General features: G+C 49.5%; 1 protein-coding gene across 1 annotated transcript in view; it reads left to right on the top strand.

Moving 5' to 3' along the window:
* The window catches only part of dysf (dysferlin, limb girdle muscular dystrophy 2B (autosomal recessive)), a 322,715-nt gene that overhangs the window by 120,934 nt on the left and 180,902 nt on the right, over positions 1-20,879 (top strand). Inside the window, exon 19 of the mRNA XM_078555028.1 lies at positions 19,340-19,517. Coding sequence (XP_078411154.1) covers positions 19,340-19,517 — 178 coding nt within the window. The remainder of the gene's footprint in view (positions 1-19,339; positions 19,518-20,879) is intronic.

Raw genomic sequence — 20,879 nt, 5'->3', positions numbered from 1 at the left:
GATTGCCTCCTCCCCCACCAGCAACCCCCCTCCCACACGCATGTGCACTACCATCAACCACAGGGCAGGACTTACCCCAGCACCACACTGACAGCCAACTGGGAAAATGCGACTTCCCTGTTACCCCGCTTGAATGCGCAGTGCCTCCAACAGGCGACCCTCGTGAGGGCTGCACAATGTTACTCTGCACTCACCTCCGAGTTCAGTGTTACTCTGCATTCACCTCCGAGTTCAATGTTACTCTGCACTCACCTCCGAGTTCAATGTTACTCTGCACTCTCCTCCGAGTTCAATGTTACTCTGCACTCACCTCCGAGTTCAATGTTACTGTGCACTCACCTCCGAGTTCAATGTTACTGTGCACTCAGCTCCGAGTTCAATGTTACTCTGCACTCACCTCCGAGTTCAATGTTACTGTGCACTCACCTCCGAGTTCCATGTTACTCTGCGCTCACCTTCGAGTTCCATGTTACTCTGCACTCTCCTCCGAGTTCAATGTTACTCTGCACTCACCTCCGAGTTCAATGTTACTGTGCACTCACCTCCGAGTTCAATGTTACTCTGCACTCACCTCCGAGTTCAATGTTACTGTGCACTCTCCTCCGAGTTCAATGTTACTGTGCACTCACCTCCGAGTTCAATGTTACTCTGCACTCACCTCCGAGTTCAATGTTACTCTGCACTCTCCTCCGAGTTCAATGTTACTGTGCACTCTCCTCCGAGTTCAATGTTACTGTGCACTCACCTCCGAGTTCAATGTTACTCTGCACTCACCTCCGAGTTCAATGTTACTCTGCACTCTCCTCCGAGTTCAATGTTACTCTGCACTCTCCTCCGAGTTCAATGTTACTGTGCACTCTCCTCCGAGTTCAATGTTACTCTGCGCTCACCTCCGAGTTCAATGTTACTGTGCACTCACCTCCGAGTTCCGTGTTACTCTGCACTCACCTCCGAGTTCAATGTTACTGTGCACTCACCTCCGAGTTCAATGTTACTCTGCACTCACCTCCGAGTTCAATGTTACTCTGCACTCACCTCCGAGTTCAATGTTACTGTGCACTCACCTCCGAGTTCAATGTTACTCTGCACTCTCCTCCGAATTCAATGTTACTGTGCACTCTCCTCCGAGTTCAATGTTACTCTGCCCTCACCTCCGAGTTCAATGTTACTGTGCACTCACCTCCGAGTTCAATGTTACTGTGCACTCACCTCCGAGTTCCATGTTACTCTGCACTCACCTCCGAGTTCAGTGTTACTGTGCACTCAACTCCGAGTTCCGTGTTACTGTGCACTCACCTCCGAGTTCAATGTTACTGTGCACTCTCCTCCGAGTTCAATGTTACTCTGCCCTCACCTCCGAGTTCAATGTTACTCTGCACTCACCTCCGAGTTCAATGTTACTCTGCACTCACCTCCGAGTTCAATGTTACTCTGCACTCACCTCCGAGTTCAATGTTACTGTGCACTCTACTCCGAGTTCAATGTTACTCTGCACTCACCTCCGAGTTCCATGTTACTCTGCACTCACCTCCGAGTTCAATGTTACTCTGCACTCACCTCCGAGTTCCATGTTACTGTGCACTCACCTCCGAGTTCCATGTTACTGTGCACTCACCTCCGAGTTCAATGTTACTCTGCACTCACCTCCGAGTTCAATGTTACTCTGCACTCACCTCCGAGTTCAATGTTACTCTGCACTCACCTCCGAGTTCAATGTTACTGTGCACTCACATCCGAGTTCACTGTTACTCTGCACTCACCTCCGAGTTCCATGTTACTCTGCACTCACCTCCGAGTTCAATGTTACTCTGCACTCACCTACGAGTTCAATGTTACTCTGCACTCACCTCCGAGTTCAATGTTACTGTGCACTCACCTCCGAGTTCCATGTTACTGTGCACTCACCTCCGAGTTCAATGTTACTGTGCACTCACCTCCGAGTTCAGTGTTACTGTGCACTCACCTCCGAGTTCAATGTTACTCTGCACTCACCTCCGAGTTCAATGTTACTGTGCACTCTCCTCCGAGTTCAATGTTACTGTGCACTCTCCTCCGAGTTCAGTGTTACTGTGCACTCACCTCCGAGTTCAATGTTACTGTGCACTCTCCTCCGAGTTCAATGTTACTGTGCACTCACCTCCGAGTTCAATGTTACTCTGCACTCTCCTCCGAGTTCAATGTTACTCTGCACTCACCTCCGAGTTCAATGTTACTGTGCACTCACCTCCGAGTTCAATGTTACTGTGCACTCACCTCCGAGTTCAATATTACTCTGCACTCACCTCCGAGTTCAATGTTACTGTGCACTCACCTCCGAGTTCAATGTTACTCTGCACTCTCCTCCGAGTTCAATGTTACTCTGCACTCACCTCCGAGTTCAATGTTACTGTGCACGCACCTCCGAGTTCAATGTTACTGTGCACTCACCTCCGAGTTCAATGTTACTCTGCACTCACCTCCGAGTTCAATGTTACTGTGCACTCACCTCCGAGTTCAATGTTACTCTGCACTCACCTCCGAGTTCAATGTTACTGTGCACTCACCTCCGAGTTCCATGTTACTCTGCACTCACCTCCGAGTTCAGTGTTACTGTGCACTCAACTCCGAGTTCCGTGTTACTGTGCACTCACCTCCGAGTTCAATGTTACTGTGCACTCTCCTCCGAGTTCAATGTTACTCTGCACTCACCTCCGAGTTCAATGTTACTCTGCACTCACCTCCGAGTTCAATGTTACTCTGCACTCACCTCCGAGTTCAATGTTACTCTGCACTCACCTCCGAGTTCAATGTTACTGTGCACTCTCCTCCGAGTTCAATGTTACTCTGCACTCACCTCCGAGTTCCATGTTACTCTGCACTCACCTCCGAGTTCAATGTTACTCTGCACTCACCTCCGAGTTCCATGTTACTGTGCACTCACCTCCGAGTTCCATGTTACTGTGCACTCACCTCCGAGATCAATGTTACTCTGCACTCACCTCCGAGTTCAATGTTACTCTGCACTCACCTCCGAGTTCAATGTTACTCTGCACTCACCTCCGAGTTCAATGTTACTGTGCACTCACCTCCGAGTTCACTGTTACTCTGCACTCACCTCCGAGTTCCATGTTACTCTGCACTCACCTCCGGGTTCAATGTTACTCTGCACTCACCTCCGAGTTCAATGTTACTCTGCACTCACCTCCGAGTTCAATGTTACTGTGCACTCACCTCCGAGTTCCATGTTACTGTGCACTCACCTCCGAGTTCAATGTTACTGTGCACTCACCTCCGAGTTCAGTGTTACTGTGCACTCACCTCCGAGTTCAATGTTACTGTGCACTCTCCTCCGAGTTCAATGTTACTCTGCACTCACCTCCGAGTTCAATGTTACTCTGCACTCTCCTCCGAGTTCAATGTTACTCTGCACTCACCTCCGAGTTCAATGTTACTGTGCACTCACCTCCGAGTTCAATGTTACTCTGCACTCACCTCCGAGTTCAATGTTACTGTGCACTCACCTCCGAGTTCCATGTTACTGTGCACTCACCTCCGAGTTCCATGTTACTGTGCACTCACCTCCGAGTTCAATGTTACTCTGCACTCACCTCCGAGTTCAGTGTTACTGTGCACTCACCTCCGAGTTCAATGTTACTCTGCACTCACCTCCGAGTTCAATGTTACTGTGCACTCTCCTCCGAGTTCAATGTTACTGTGCACTCTCCTCCGAGTTCAGTGTTACTGTGCACTCACCTCCGAGTTCAATGTTACTGTGCACTCTCCTCCGAGTTCCATGTTACTGTGCACTCACCTCCGAGTTCAATGTTACTGTGCACTCTCCTCCGAGTTCAATGTTACTCTGCACTCACCTCCGAGTTCAATGTTACTGTGCACTCACCTCCGAGTTCAATGTTACTGTGCACTCACCTCCGAGTTCAATGTTACTCTGCACTCTCCTCCGAGTTCAGTGTTACTCTGCCCTCACCTCCGAGTTCAATGTTACTGTGCACTCACCTCCGAGTTCAATGTTACTGTGCACTCACCTCCGAGTTCAATGTTACTCTGCACTCACCTCCGAGTTCAATGTTACTGTGCACTCACCTCCGAGTTCAATGTTACTCTGCACTCACCTCCGAGTTCAATGTTACTGTGCACTCACCTCCGAGTTCAATGTTACTGTGCACTCTCCTCCGAGTTCAATGTTACTCTGCACTCACCTCCGAGTTCCATGTTACTCTGCACTCTCCTCCGAGTTCAATGTTACTCTGCACTCACCTCCGAGTTCAATGTTACTGTGCACTCACCTCCGAGTTCCATGTTACTCTGCACTCACCTCCGAGTTCAATGTTACTCTGCACTCACCTCCGAGTTCAATGTTACTCTGCACTCACCTCCGAGTTCCATGTTACTGTGCACTCACCTCCGTGTTCAATGTTACTGTGCACTCACCTCCGAGTTCAATGTTACTCTGCACTCACCTCCGAGTTCAGTGTTACTGTGCACTCACCTCCGAGTTCCATGTTACTGTGCACTCACCTCCGAGTTCCATGTTACTGTGCACTCACCTCCGAGTTCAATGTTACTCTGCACTCACCTCCGAGTTCAATGTTACTCTGCACTCACCTCCGAGTTCAATGTTACTCTGCACTCTTCTCCGAGTTCAGTGTTACTGTGCACTCTCCTCCGAGTTCAATGTTACTGTGCACTCACCTCCGAGTTCAATGTTACTGTGCATTCACCTCCGAGTTCAATGTTACTCTGCACTCACCTCCGAGTTCAATGTTACTCTGCACTCTCCTCCGAGTTCAATGTTACTGTGCACTCACCTCCGAGTTCAATGTTACTGTGCACTCACCTCCGAGTTCAATGTTACTGTGCACTCACCTCCGAGTTCAATGTTACTCTGCACTCTCCTCCGAGTTCAATGTTACTGTGCACTCACCTCCGAGTTCAATGTTACTCTGCACTCTCCTCCGAGTTCAATGTTACTCTGCACTCACCTCCGAGTTCAATGTTACTCTGCACTCACCTCCGAGTTCAATGTTACTGTGCACTCACCTCCGAGTTCAATGTTACTGTGCACTCACCTCCGAGTTCAATGTTACTCTGCACTCTCCTCCGAGTTCAATGTTACTGTGCACTCACCTCCGAGTTCCATGTTACTGTGCACTCACCTCCGAGTTCAATGTTACTGTGCACTCACCTCCGAGTTCAATGTTACTGTGCACTCACCTCCGAGTTCAATGTTACTGTGCACTCTCCTCCGAGTTCAATGTTATTGTGCACTCACCTCCGAGGTCAATGTTACTCTGCACTCACCTCCGAGTTCAATGTTACTCTGCACTCACCTCCGAGTTCAATTTTACTCTGCACTCACCTCCGAGTTCAATGTTACTCTGCACTCACCTCCGAGTTCATTGTTACTCTGCACTCACCTCCGAGTTCAATGTTACTGTGCACTCACCTCCGAGTTCAATGTTACTGTGCACTCACCTCCGAGTTCAATGTTACTCTGCACTCACCTCCGAGTTCACTGTTACTCTGCACTCACCTCCGAGTTCAATGTTACTCTGCACTCACCTCCGAGTTCACTGTTACTCTGCACTCACCTCCGAGTTCAATGTTACTGTGCACTCACCTCCGAGTTCCATGTTACTGTGCACTCACCTCCGAGTTCCATGTTACTGTGCACACACCTCCGAGTTCAATGTTACTGTGCACTCACCTCCGAGTTCAATGTTACTGTGCACTCTCCTCCGAGTTCAATGTTACTGTGCACTCACCTCCGAGTTCAATGTTACTGTGCACTCACCTCCGAGTTCAATGTTACTGTGCACTCACCTCCGAGTTCAGTGTTACTGTGCACTCAACTCCGAGTTCCGTGTTACTGTGCACTCACCTCCGAGTTCAATGTTACTGTGCACTCTCCTCCGAGTTCAATGTTACTCTGCCCTCACCTCCGAGTTCAATGTTACTCTGCACTCACCTCCGAGTTCAATGTTACTCTGCACTCACCTCCGAGTTCAATGTTACTCTGCACTCACCTCCGAGTTCAATGTTACTGTGCACTCTACTCCGAGTTCAATGTTACTCTGCACTCACCTCCGAGTTCCATGTTACTCTGCACTCACCTCCGAGTTCAATGTTACTCTGCACTCACCTCCGAGTTCCATGTTACTGTGCACTCACCTCCGAGTTCCATGTTACTGTGCACTCACCTCCGAGTTCAATGTTACTCTGCACTCACCTCCGAGTTCAATGTTACTCTGCACTCACCTCCGAGTTCAATGTTACTCTGCACTCACCTCCGAGTTCAATGTTACTCTGCACTCACATCCGAGTTCACTGTTACTCTGCACTCACCTCCGAGTTCCATGTTACTCTGCACTCACCTCCGAGTTCAATGTTACTCTGCACTCACCTCCGAGTTCAATGTTACTCTGCACTCACCTCCGAGTTCAATGTTACTGTGCACTCACCTCCGAGTTCCATGTTACTGTGCACTCACCTCCGAGTTCAATGTTACTGTGCAGTCACCTCCGAGTTCAGTGTTACTGTGCACTCACCTCCGAGTTCAATGTTACTCTGCACTCACCTCCGAGTTCAATGTTACTGTGCACTCTCCTCCGAGTTCAATGTTACTGTGCACTCTCCTCCGAGTTCAGTGTTACTGTGCACTCACCTCCGAGTTCAATGTTACTGTGCACTCTCCTCCGAGTTCAATGTTACTGTGCACTCACCTCCGAGTTCAATGTTACTCTGCACTCTCCTCCGAGTTCAATGTTACTCTGCACTCACCTCCGAGTTCAATGTTACTGTGCACTCACCTCCGAGTTCAATGTTACTGTGCACTCACCTCCGAGTTCAATATTACTCTGCACTCACCTCCGAGTTCAATGTTACTGTGCACTCACCTCCGAGTTCAATGTTACTCTGCACTCTCCTCCGAGTTCAATGTTACTGTGCACTCACCTCCGAGTTCAATGTTACTGTGCACTCACCTCCGAGTTCAATGTTACTGTGCACTCACCTCCGAGTTCAATGTTACTCTGCACTCACCTCCGAGTTCAATGTTACTGTGCACTCACCTCCGAGTTCAATGTTACTCTGCACTCACCTCCGAGTTCAATGTTACTGTGCACTCACCTCCGAGTTCCATGTTACTCTGCACTCACCTCCGAGTTCAGTGTTACTGTGCACTCAACTCCGAGTTCCGTGTTACTGTGCACTCACCTCCGAGTTCAATGTTACTGTGCACTCTCCTCCGAGTTCAATGTTACTCTGCACTCACCTCCGAGTTCAATGTTACTCTGCACTCACCTCCGAGTTCAATGTTACTCTGCACTCACCTCCGAGTTCAATGTTACTCTGCACTCACCTCCGAGTTCAATGTTACTGTGCACTCTCCTCCGAGTTCAATGTTACTCTGCACTCACCTCCGAGTTCCATGTTACTCTGCACTCACCTCCGAGTTCAATGTTACTCTGCACTCACCTCCGAGTTCCATGTTACTGTGCACTCACCTCCGAGTTCCATGTTACTGTGCACTCACCTCCGAGATCAATGTTACTCTGCACTCACCTCCGAGTTCAATGTTACTCTGCACTCACCTCCGAGTTCAATGTTACTCTGCACTCACCTCCGAGTTCAATGTTACTGTGCACTCACCTCCGAGTTCACTGTTACTCTGCACTCACCTCCGAGTTCCATGTTACTCTGCACTCACCTCCGAGTTCAATGTTACTCTGCACTCACCTCCGAGTTCAATGTTACTCTGCACTCACCTCCGAGTTCAATGTTACTGTGCACTCACCTCCGAGTTCCATGTTACTGTGCACTCACCTCCGAGTTCAATGTTACTGTGCACTCACCTCCGAGTTCAGTGTTACTGTGCACTCACCTCCGAGTTCAATGTTACTGTGCACTCTCCTCCGAGTTCAATGTTACTCTGCACTCACCTCCGAGTTCAATGTTACTCTGCACTCTCCTCCGAGTTCAATGTTACTCTGCACTCACCTCCGAGTTCAATGTTACTGTGCACTCACCTCCGAGTTCAATGTTACTCTGCACTCACCTCCGAGTTCAATGTTACTGTGCACTCACCTCCGAGTTCCATGTTACTGTGCACTCACCTCCGAGTTCCATGTTACTGTGCACTCACCTCCGAGTTCAATGTTACTCTGCACTCACCTCCGAGTTCAGTGTTACTGTGCACTCACCTCCGAGTTCAATGTTACTCTGCACTCACCTCCGAGTTCAATGTTACTGTGCACTCTCCTCCGAGTTCAATGTTACTGTGCACTCTCCTCCGAGTTCAGTGTTACTGTGCACTCACCTCCGAGTTCAATGTTACTGTGCACTCTCCTCCGAGTTCCATGTTACTGTGCACTCACCTCCGAGTTCAATGTTACTGTGCTTTCTCCTCCGAGTTCAATGTTACTCTGCACTCACCTCCGAGTTCAATGTTACTGTGCACTCACCTCCGAGTTCAATGTTACTGTGCACTCACCTCCGAGTTCAATGTTACTCTGCACTCTCCTCCGAGTTCAGTGTTACTCTGCCCTCACCTCCGAGTTCAATGTTACTGTGCACTCACCTCCGAGTTCAATGTTACTGTGCACTCACCTCCGAGTTCAATATTACTCTGCACTCACCTCCGAGTTCAATGTTACTGTGCACTCACCTCCGAGTTCAATGTTACTCTGCACTCACCTCCGAGTTCAATGTTACTGTGCACTCACCTCCGAGTTCAATGTTACTGTGCACTCTCCTCCGAGTTCAATGTTACTCTGCACTCACCTCCGAGTTCCATGTTACTCTGCACTCTCCTCCGAGTTCAATGTTACTCTGCACTCACCTCCGAGTTCAATGTTACTCTGCACTCACCTCCGAGTTCCATGTTACTCTGCACTCACCTCCGAGTTCAATGTTACTCTGCACTCACCTCCGAGTTCAATGTTACTCTGCACTCACCTCCGAGTTCCATGTTACTGTGCACTCACCTCTGTGTTCAATGTTACTGTGCACTCACCTCCGAGTTCAATGTTACTCTGCACTCACCTCCGAGTTCAGTGTTACTGTGCACTCACCTCCGAGTTGCATGTTACTGTGCACTCACCTCCGAGTTCCATGTTACTGTGCACTCACCTCCGAGTTCAATGTTACTCTGCACTCACCTCCGAGTTCAATGTTACTGTGCACTCACCTCCGAGTTCAATGTTACTGTGCACTCACCTCCGAGTTCAATGTTACTCTGCACTCACCTCCGAGTTCAATGTTACTGTGCACTCACCTCCGAGTTCAATGTTACTCTGCACTCACCTCCGAGTTCAATGTTACTGTGCACTCACCTCCGAGTTCAATGTTACTGTGCACTCTCCTCCGAGTTCAATGTTACTCTGCACTCACCTCCGAGTTCCATGTTACTCTGCACTCTCCTCCGAGTTCAATGTTACTCTGCACTCACCTCCGAGTTCAATGTTACTGTGCACTCACCTCCGAGTTCCATGTTACTCTGCACTCACCTCCGAGTTCAATGTTACTCTGCACTCACCTCCGAGTTCAATGTTACTCTGCACTCACCTCCGAGTTCCATGTTACTGTGCACTCACCTCCGTGTTCAATGTTACTGTGCACTCACCTCCGAGTTCAATGTTACTCTGCACTCACCTCCGAGTTCAGTGTTACTGTGCACTCACCTCCGAGTTCCATGTTACTGTGCACTCACCTCCGAGTTCCATGTTACTGTGCACTCACCTCCGAGTTCAATGTTACTCTGCACTCACCTCCGAGTTCAATGTTACTCTGCACTCACCTCCGAGTTCAATGTTACTCTGCACTCTTCTCCGAGTTCAGTGTTACTGTGCACTCTCCTCCGAGTTCAATGTTACTGTGCACTCACCTCCGAGTTCAATGTTACTGTGCATTCACCTCCGAGTTCAATGTTACTCTGCACTCACCTCCGAGTTCAATGTTACTCTGCACTCTCCTCCGAGTTCAATGTTACTGTGCACTCACCTCCGAGTTCAATGTTACTGTGCACTCACCTCCGAGTTCAATGTTACTGTGCACTCACCTCCGAGTTCAATGTTACTCTGCACTCTCCTCCGAGTTCAATGTTACTGTGCACTCACCTCCGAGTTCAATGTTACTCTGCACTCTCCTCCGAGTTCAATGTTACTCTGCACTCACCTCCGAGTTCAATGTTACTCTGCACTCACCTCCGAGTTCAATGTTACTGTGCACTCACCTCCGAGTTCAATGTTACTGTGCACTCACCTCCGAGTTCAATGTTACTCTGCACTCTCCTCCGAGTTCAATGTTACTGTGCACTCACCTCCGAGTTCCATGTTACTGTGCACTCACCTCCGAGTTCAATGTTACTGTGCACTCACCTCCGAGTTCAATGTTACTGTGCACTCACCTCCGAGTTCAATGTTACTGTGCACTCTCCTCCGAGTTCAATGTTATTGTGCACTCACCTCCGAGGTCAATGTTACTCTGCACTCACCTCCGAGTTCAATGTTACTCTGCACTCACCTCCGAGTTCAATTTTACTCTGCACTCACCTCCGAGTTCAATGTTACTCTGCACTCACCTCCGAGTTCATTGTTACTCTGCACTCACCTCCGAGTTCAATGTTACTGTGCACTCACCTCCGAGTTCAATGTTACTGTGCACTCACCTCCGAGTTCAATGTTACTCTGCACTCACCTCCGAGTTCACTGTTACTCTGCACTCACCTCCGAGTTCAATGTTACTCTGCACTCACCTCCGAGTTCACTGTTACTCTGCACTCACCTCCGAGTTCAATGTTACTGTGCACTCACCTCCGAGTTCCATGTTACTGTGCACTCACCTCCGAGTTCCATGTTACTGTGCACACACCTCCGAGTTCAATGTTACTGTGCACTCACCTCCGAGTTCAATGTTACTGTGCACTCTCCTCCGAGTTCAATGTTACTGTGCACTCACCTCCGAGTTCAATGTTACTGTGCACTCACCTCCGAGTTCAATGTTACTGTGCACTCACCTCCGAGTTCAGTGTTACTGTGCACTCAACTCCGAGTTCCGTGTTACTGTGCACTCACCTCCGAGTTCAATGTTACTGTGCACTCTCCTCCGAGTTCAATGTTACTCTGCCCTCACCTCCGAGTTCAATGTTACTCTGCACTCACCTCCGAGTTCAATGTTACTCTGCACTCACCTCCGAGTTCAATGTTACTCTGCACTCACCTCCGAGTTCAATGTTACTGTGCACTCTACTCCGAGTTCAATGTTACTCTGCACTCACCTCCGAGTTCCATGTTACTCTGCACTCACCTCCGAGTTCAATGTTACTCTGCACTCACCTCCGAGTTCCATGTTACTGTGCACTCACCTCCGAGTTCCATGTTACTGTGCACTCACCTCCGAGTTCAATGTTACTCTGCACTCACCTCCGAGTTCAATGTTACTCTGCACTCACCTCCGAGTTCAATGTTACTCTGCACTCACCTCCGAGTTCAATGTTACTCTGCACTCACATCCGAGTTCACTGTTACTCTGCACTCACCTCCGAGTTCCATGTTACTCTGCACTCACCTCCGAGTTCAATGTTACTCTGCACTCACCTCCGAGTTCAATGTTACTCTGCACTCACCTCCGAGTTCAATGTTACTGTGCACTCACCTCCGAGTTCCATGTTACTGTGCACTCACCTCCGAGTTCAATGTTACTGTGCAGTCACCTCCGAGTTCAGTGTTACTGTGCACTCACCTCCGAGTTCAATGTTACTCTGCACTCACCTCCGAGTTCAATGTTACTGTGCACTCTCCTCCGAGTTCAATGTTACTGTGCACTCTCCTCCGAGTTCAGTGTTACTGTGCACTCACCTCCGAGTTCAATGTTACTGTGCACTCTCCTCCGAGTTCAATGTTACTGTGCACTCACCTCCGAGTTCAATGTTACTCTGCACTCTCCTCCGAGTTCAATGTTACTCTGCACTCACCTCCGAGTTCAATGTTACTGTGCACTCACCTCCGAGTTCAATGTTACTGTGCACTCACCTCCGAGTTCAATATTACTCTGCACTCACCTCCGAGTTCAATGTTACTGTGCACTCACCTCCGAGTTCAATGTTACTCTGCACTCTCCTCCGAGTTCAATGTTACTGTGCACTCACCTCCGAGTTCAATGTTACTGTGCACTCACCTCCGAGTTCAATGTTACTGTGCACTCACCTCCGAGTTCAATGTTACTCTGCACTCACCTCCGAGTTCAATGTTACTGTGCACTCACCTCCGAGTTCAATGTTACTCTGCACTCACCTCCGAGTTCAATGTTACTGTGCACTCACCTCCGAGTTCCATGTTACTCTGCACTCACCTCCGAGTTCAGTGTTACTGTGCACTCAACTCCGAGTTCCGTGTTACTGTGCACTCACCTCCGAGTTCAATGTTACTGTGCACTCTCCTCCGAGTTCAATGTTACTCTGCACTCACCTCCGAGTTCAATGTTACTCTGCACTCACCTCCGAGTTCAATGTTACTCTGCACTCACCTCCGAGTTCAATGTTACTCTGCACTCACCTCCGAGTTCAATGTTACTGTGCACTCTCCTCCGAGTTCAATGTTACTCTGCACTCACCTCCGAGTTCCATGTTACTCTGCACTCACCTCCGAGTTCAATGTTACTCTGCACTCACCTCCGAGTTCCATGTTACTGTGCACTCACCTCCGAGTTCCATGTTACTGTGCACTCACCTCCGAGATCAATGTTACTCTGCACTCACCTCCGAGTTCAATGTTACTCTGCACTCACCTCCGAGTTCAATGTTACTCTGCACTCACCTCCGAGTTCAATGTTACTGTGCACTCACCTCCGAGTTCACTGTTACTCTGCACTCACCTCCGAGTTCCATGTTACTCTGCACTCACCTCCGAGTTCAATGTTACTCTGCACTCACCTCCGAGTTCAATGTTACTCTGCACTCACCTCCGAGTTCAATGTTACTGTGCACTCACCTCCGAGTTCCATGTTACTGTGCACTCACCTCCGAGTTCAATGTTACTGTGCACTCACCTCCGAGTTCAGTGTTACTGTGCACTCACCTCCGAGTTCAATGTTACTGTGCACTCTCCTCCGAGTTCAATGTTACTCTGCACTCACCTCCGAGTTCAATGTTACTCTGCACTCTCCTCCGAGTTCAATGTTACTCTGCACTCACCTCCGAGTTCAATGTTACTGTGCACTCACCTCCGAGTTCAATGTTACTCTGCACTCACCTCCGAGTTCAATGTTACTGTGCACTCACCTCCGAGTTCCATGTTACTGTGCACTCACCTCCGAGTTCCATGTTACTGTGCACTCACCTCCGAGTTCAATGTTACTCTGCACTCACCTCCGAGTTCAGTGTTACTGTGCACTCACCTCCGAGTTCAATGTTACTCTGCACTCACCTCCGAGTTCAATGTTACTGTGCACTCTCCTCCGAGTTCAATGTTACTGTGCACTCTCCTCCGAGTTCAGTGTTACTGTGCACTCACCTCCGAGTTCAATGTTACTGTGCACTCTCCTCCGAGTTCCATGTTACTGTGCACTCACCTCCGAGTTCAATGTTACTGTGCTTTCTCCTCCGAGTTCAATGTTACTCTGCACTCACCTCCGAGTTCAATGTTACTGTGCACTCACCTCCGAGTTCAATGTTACTGTGCACTCACCTCCGAGTTCAATGTTACTCTGCACTCTCCTCCGAGTTCAGTGTTACTCTGCCCTCACCTCCGAGTTCAATGTTACTGTGCACTCACCTCCGAGTTCAATGTTACTGTGCACTCACCTCCGAGTTCAATATTACTCTGCACTCACCTCCGAGTTCAATGTTACTGTGCACTCACCTCCGAGTTCAATGTTACTCTGCACTCACCTCCGAGTTCAATGTTACTGTGCACTCACCTCCGAGTTCAATGTTACTGTGCACTCTCCTCCGAGTTCAATGTTACTCTGCACTCACCTCCGAGTTCCATGTTACTCTGCACTCTCCTCCGAGTTCAATGTTACTCTGCACTCACCTCCGAGTTCAATGTTACTCTGCACTCACCTCCGAGTTCCATGTTACTCTGCACTCACCTCCGAGTTCAATGTTACTCTGCACTCACCTCCGAGTTCAATGTTACTCTGCACTCACCTCCGAGTTCCATGTTACTGTGCACTCACCTCTGTGTTCAATGTTACTGTGCACTCACCTCCGAGTTCAATGTTACTCTGCACTCACCTCCGAGTTCAGTGTTACTGTGCACTCACCTCCGAGTTGCATGTTACTGTGCACTCACCTCCGAGTTCCATGTTACTGTGCACTCACCTCCGAGTTCAATGTTACTCTGCACTCACCTCCGAGTTCAATGTTACTCTGCACTCACCTCCGAGTTCAATGTTACTCTGCACTCTTCTCCGAGTTCAGTGTTACTGTGCACTCTCCTCCGAGTTCAATGTTACTGTGCACTCACCTCCGAGTTCAATGTTACTGTGCATTCACCTCCGAGTTCAATGTTACTCTGCACTCACCTCCGAGTTCAATGTTACTCTGCACTCTCCTCCGAGTTCAATGTTACTGTGCACTCACCTCCGAGTTCAATGTTACTGTGCACTCACCTCCGAGTTCAATGTTACTGTGCACTCACCTCCGAGTTCAATGTTACTCTGCACTCTCCTCCGAGTTCAATGTTACTGTGCACTCACCTCCGAGTTCAATGTTACTCTGCACTCTCCTCCGAGTTCAATGTTACTCTGCACTCACCTCCGAGTTCAATGTTACTGTGCACTCACCTCCGAGTTCAATGTTACTGTGCACTCACCTCCGAGTTCAATGTTACTCTGCACTCTCCTCCGAGTTCAATGTTACTGTGCACTCACCTCCGAGTTCAATGTTACTGTGCACTCACCTCCGAGTTCAATGTTACTGTGCACTCACCTCCGAGTTCAATGTTACTGTGCACTCTCCTCCGAGTTCAATGTTATTGTGCACTCACCTCCGAGTTCAATGTTACTCTGCACTCACCTCCGAGTTCAATGTTACTCTGCACTCACCTCCGAGTTCAATTTTACTCTGCACTCACCTCCGAGTTCAATGTTACTCTGCACTCACCTCCGAGTTCATTGTTACTCTGCACTCACCTCCGAGTTCAATGTTACTGTGCACTCACCTCCGAGTTCAATGTTACTGTGCACTCACCTCCGAGTTCAATGTTACTCTGCACTCACCTCCGAGTTCACTGTTACTCTGCACTCACCTCCGAGTTCAATGTTACTCTGCACTCACCTCCGAGTTCACTGTTACTCTGCACTCACCTCCGAGTTCAATGTTACTGTGCACTCACCTCCGAGTTCCATGTTACTGTGCACTCACCTCCGAGTTCCATGTTACTGTGCACTCACCTCCGAGTTCAATGTTACTGTGCACTCACCTCCGAGTTCAATGTTACTGTGCACTCTCCTCCGAGTTCAATGTTACTGTGCACTCACCTCCGAGTTCAATGTTACTGTGCACTCACCTCCGAGTTCAATGTTACTGTGCACTCACCTCCGAGTTCAATGTTACTGTGCACTCACCTCCGAGTTCAATGTTACTGTGCATTCACCTCCGAGTTCAATGTTACTCTGCACTCACCTCCGAGTTCATTGTTACTCTGCACTCACCTCCGAGTTCAATGTTACTGTGCACTCACCTCCGAGTTCAATGTTACTGTGCACTCACCTCCGAGTTCAATGTTACTCTGCACTCACCTCCGAGTTCACTGTTACTCTGCACTCACCTCCGAGTTCAATGTTACTCTGCACTCACCTCCGAGTTCACTGTTACTCTGCACTCACCTCCGAGTTCAATGTTACTGTGCACTCACCTCCGAGTTCCATGTTACTGTGCACTCTCCTCCGAGTTCCATGTTACTGTGCACTCACCTCCGAGTTCAATGTTACTGTGCACTCACCTCCGAGTTCAATGTTACTGTGCACTCTCCTCCGAGTTCAATGTTACTGTGCACTCACCTCCGAGTTGAATGTTACTGTGCACTCACCTCCGAGTTCAATGTTACTGTGCACTCACCTCCGAGTTCAATGTTACTGTGCACTCACCTCCGAGTTCAATGTTACTGTGCACTCACCTCCGAGTTCAATGTTACTCTGCACTCACCTCCGAGTTCAATGTTACTGTGCACTCACCTCCGAGTTCAATGTTATTCTGCACTGGTGGGGGCGGGGGCGGGGGGCTGGGGTGTGATTCAGCGTGGGGGGGTGGTGGTGATTCAGCGTGGGGGGGGGTGATTCAGCGTGGTGGGGGGGTGTGATTCAGCGTGGTGGGGGGGTGTGATTCAGCGTGGGGGGTGGTGGTGATTCAGCGTGGGGGGGGTGATTCAGCGTGGTGGGGGGGTGTGATTCAGCGTGGTGGGGGGGTGTGATTCAGCGTGGGGGGGGGTGATTCAGCGTGGTGGGGGGGTGTGATTCAGCGTGGTGGGGGGGTGTGATTCAGCGTGGGGGGGGTGATTCAGCGTGGTGGGGGGGTGTGATTCAGCGTGGTGGGGGGGTGTGATTCAGCGTGAGGGGGGGCGATTCAGCGTGGGGGGTGGTGATTCAGTGGGGGGGGTGGTGATTCAGTGGGGGGGGGTGATTCAGCGTGGGGGGGGGGTGATTCAGTGGGGGGGGGGGTGATTCAGTGGGGGGGGTGGTGATTCAGCGTGGGGGGGATGATTCAGCGTTGGGGGGGTTTTGATTCAGTGTGGGGGGGGTGATTCAGCGTGGGGGGTTGATTCAGTGTGGGGGGGTGATTCAGCGTGGGGGGTTGATTCAGTGTGGGGGGGGTGATTCAGCGTGGGGGGGGTGATGCAGCGTGGGGCTGGGTGATTCAGCGTGTGGGGGGGTGGTGATTCAGCGTGGGGGGGGTGATTTAGCGTGGGGGGGGTGATTCAGTGTGGGGGTGGTGATTCAGCGTGGGGGGCGGTGATTCAGCGTGGGGGGGTGATTCAGCGTGGGTGGGGTGATTCAGTGTGGGGGGGGGTGATTCAGCGTGGGGGGCGGTGATTCAGCGTGGGGGGGGGTGATTCAGCGTGGGGGGGGGTGATTCAGCGTGGGGGGGGGTGATTCAGCGTGGGGGGGGTGATTCAGTGGGGGGGGGGGTGATTCAGCGTGGGGGGGGGTGATTCAGTGGGGGGGGTGGTGATTCAGTGGGGGGGGGGGTGATTCAGCGTTGGGGGGCGTGATTCAGTGGGGGGGTGGGTGATTCAGTGTGGGGGGGTGATTCAGTGGTGGGGGGTGATTCAGCGTGGTGGGGGGTGATTCAGCGGGGGTGGGGGGTGATTCAGCGTCGGAGGGGCGTGATTCAGCTTGGGGGGTGGGGTGATCCTGATGAGCTGGGTTATAATGATATGTAAATGTATTAATATGAAGTTCCTGACCTGCAGTTGGGGGAAACGCTGCCCCCCATTGCCGGGTGGAGAGTACGATCACAAACTGGTTTCATGATGCCATGAAACCCATTTTTGGCCTTCCTGCCATATTATCCACTCATGCCCACCATGATGCCCGAAACCAGTGGGCATGAATAATTCTACCCTAGGTGTTCCAGTGCATGATTCACAAAAAGTTAGTTTGCAGGTACAATAAGTAATCGAGAAAACTAATGGAACGATATCCTTTATTAGAGAGGAATTGAACATAAAAGTAAAGATGTTATGCTTCATGGCATTGGGGTGAGACCACATCTCGAATAGTGTGTGCAGTTTTGGTCACCTTATTTAAGGAAGGGTGTAAATGTATTTGAGGCGGTTCAGAGGAGGTTTGCTAGATTGATACCTGGAATGAGTGGGTTGTCTTATGAGGAAAGGTTGGACAGACTGGGCTAGTTTCCACTGGAGTTTAGAAGAGTGAGGGGTGGTTTGATTGAAGTTATACAAGATCCTGAACGGCCTTGACAAGGTGGATGTGGAAAGGACGTTTCCTCTTGTGGGTGAGTCCAGAACTAGGGGGCACGGTTTTAAAATTAGGGGTCACCCTTATAGGACAGAGATGAGGAGAATTTTTTTCTCTCCCAGAGGGTTGTGCGCGTTTGGAACTCTCTGCCTCAGAAGGTGGTGGAGGCGGGGTCATTGAATATTTGTAAGGCCGAGGTAGATAGATTCTTGTTAGGCAAGGGAATCAAAGGTTATTGGGGCTAAATGTGAATATGGAATTCAAAACACAAACAGATTAGCTATGCTCTTATTGAATGGCGGGAGCAGGCTCGAGGGGCCGAATGGCCTCATTCTTTACCTATTTCGTATGCTCGTATGTTCACGCCTTTTAAAAAATATTGTGTTTCTAGTCTCACTGTCAAAATGAATAACCTCCCACTTCCTCACATTATACTCCATTTGCCATCTTGTTGCCCGCTCCCTTAACCTGCCGATATCTCTTTGTAGCCTCTCTGTGTCCTCCCCACAGCTTTTTATATATACAGATTGTAAGTAGCCGAGGCCAAGCACTTTTCCTTGCAGCACGACATTAGTTACAGCCCGCTAACCTGAAAATGCCCCATCGGAAGGGTTTCCAGGACACTCCCCACGCTCAGACTTACTGTTATTCTTCACAACATTCTTATAATCTAATGCTATCATCGACTTCCCTCGGAAGACACATGGATCTCTCTCACTTTTGTTTTTCAATATAAATGTATTTTTGTTGAATATTTTGAAATTTTAAGAAAGTGTTTCCCACTGCTCATTTACTGCCACGCCTTTTAGTCTATTTACCCAATCAATCTTCACCCGCTCTCCCCTCATAACTATGGAATTGGCTTTATTTAAGTTTAAGATTCTTAGTTGGGGATTGGAGTATACCGCTCTCGAGCTTAATATGGGTTTCAATTGTATTACGATCACTTTTTCCCCAGGGGATCTTTTACTATGTGATTACTTATTAAACCTACCTCATTGCACAATCCTAGATCTAAAATAGCTTTACCCCCCCACGAAGTTGATTCCACAGTCACTAATAAATCCAATAGAGAATTCAGGAGAAACTTCTTTAACATGAGTGGTGAGAATGTGGTACTTGCTACCACAAGGAGTGATTGAGGTGAATAACAGATATGCATTTAAGTCAAATATAGATAAGTACATGAGAGGGAAAGGAAGAGTATAATATGTGAATAGGTCTTGATGAAGAAGTTGGATAAATGTGGAACATAAACACCAGCATGTACCTGTCGGGCCAAATGGCCTTCTTCTGTGCTCTACACGCTCTGTGATATTTCCCAATCCCACCTCCACTGTCGCCTCCCTCTCCACCGGTGAGGTGCCACTAGAAATGCACTCCCTCTTTGTGACCGTCGTCTCATTCTTCTTCCCCCCTCCAGAAACACCTCCGTCGGCGTAAGTTCCACCTGTGCGCTGTCTTCTACTCAGCCACCATGCTCCAGGAGGTGGGCGACGCCATCCAGTTTGAGGTCAGCATTGGTAACTACGGCAACAAGTTTGATGCCACTTGCCTGCCCCTCGCCTCCACCACCCAGTACAGCCGGGCCGTGTTCGACGGTAGGTCAGTCTTCGCTGCACATCACTTCATTGACGAATATGAAAATTGACCGGGTAATGACTTTCACTTTATTCACAGACATGCCGATGAGCGGCGAATTGATTTTGCCTTGAACCCAAATAGGTGAATGTGTAGTGAATTTATTTTGCCTTGGTTCACGAATATACAGATAGTTAGGCAGAGCTTTTGTTTATAAAACAATGGGATGCAGAGTTAGTGGGTGAGGTGAATGCTGGTGGACACTCACTGGAGGAGGAAGCTCCACAAATATCCCCATCCTCAATGATGGAGGAGCCCAGCACAACAGTGCAAAAGATAAGGCTGAAGCATTTGCAACAATCTTCAGCCAGAAGGGCCGAGTGGATGGTCCATCTCAGCCTCCTCCGGAGGTCCCCAGCATCACAGATGTCAGCCTTCAGCCAATTCGATTCACTCCACGTGATATCAAGGAACATCTGAAGCCACTGGATACTACAAAGGCTATGGGCCCTGAGAATATTCCGGCAATAATACCGAAGACTTGTTGACATCAACGCTTTCTTCACGGAGCATGGTTCATCTTCAGGGACTAAGAACATTCTGGAAGAATTTGTGCTTTTTAAAAGACACTAACCCTTCAAGGGTTAACGCAAGGTCTCTGGTTGCTGCTGTTCCTGGAAAAGACAGCATTTTACAAGAAAAGGTGATTAAGCAGGTTTAAAGAAGCTGGAAACCTCTTGACCTCCCGGTGGACTGTGTACAAATGGGTCACGTGGTGGCCTACGACTTTAGCGAAAATCCACGCCTGGAAAACTGTTTGGAAGCTGGTCGGCTGGTTTTGGTGAGAACACAAGAAGTATCAGCTGCTCGGCTAAAGAGGGCATCAGCTCCAGACCCAGGTCCAAAGCAAAAAGTGACTGGAAGTTGCTCCGAAGTGGCTCTACGTTCTGAAATTGACTGACTGCAAGTTTTCCACCAAGTCTGCCTGAAAAGTAGTGCAAGAGTCATCGACTGTTTCTCAGACCAGTCCTGGTATATCCTTTACCATTGAACCATTGGCTTTTAAACTTTTGACTAAATTCCTCTATTTCATACTGTGTGTGTGTGTGTGTGTGTGTGTGTGTGTGCGTCTGTGTATGGGAGGGGCGAGAGCTGGATGACGCTGGGGGAGACAGGATTCAGGGAGGGGGAGGGGTGAGAGCTGGATGACGCTGGGGGAGACAGGATTCAGGGAGGGGGAGGGGTGAGAGCTGGATGACGCTGGGGGAGACAGGATTCAGGGAGGGGGGAGGGGTGAGAGCTGGATGACGCGTGGGGAGACAGGATTCAGGGAGGGGGGAGGGATGAGAGCTGGATGATGCTGGAAGCGATGCTCACTCATT

Source organism: Cetorhinus maximus, chromosome 1 (genome assembly GCF_964194155.1).
Source record: "Cetorhinus maximus chromosome 1, sCetMax3.hap1.1, whole genome shotgun sequence".
Classification (NCBI taxonomy): Eukaryota; Metazoa; Chordata; class Chondrichthyes; order Lamniformes; family Cetorhinidae; genus Cetorhinus; species Cetorhinus maximus.
The sequence above is the reverse complement of the archived record's forward strand: the minus strand, read 5'-3'. Positions and strand labels throughout refer to the sequence as shown.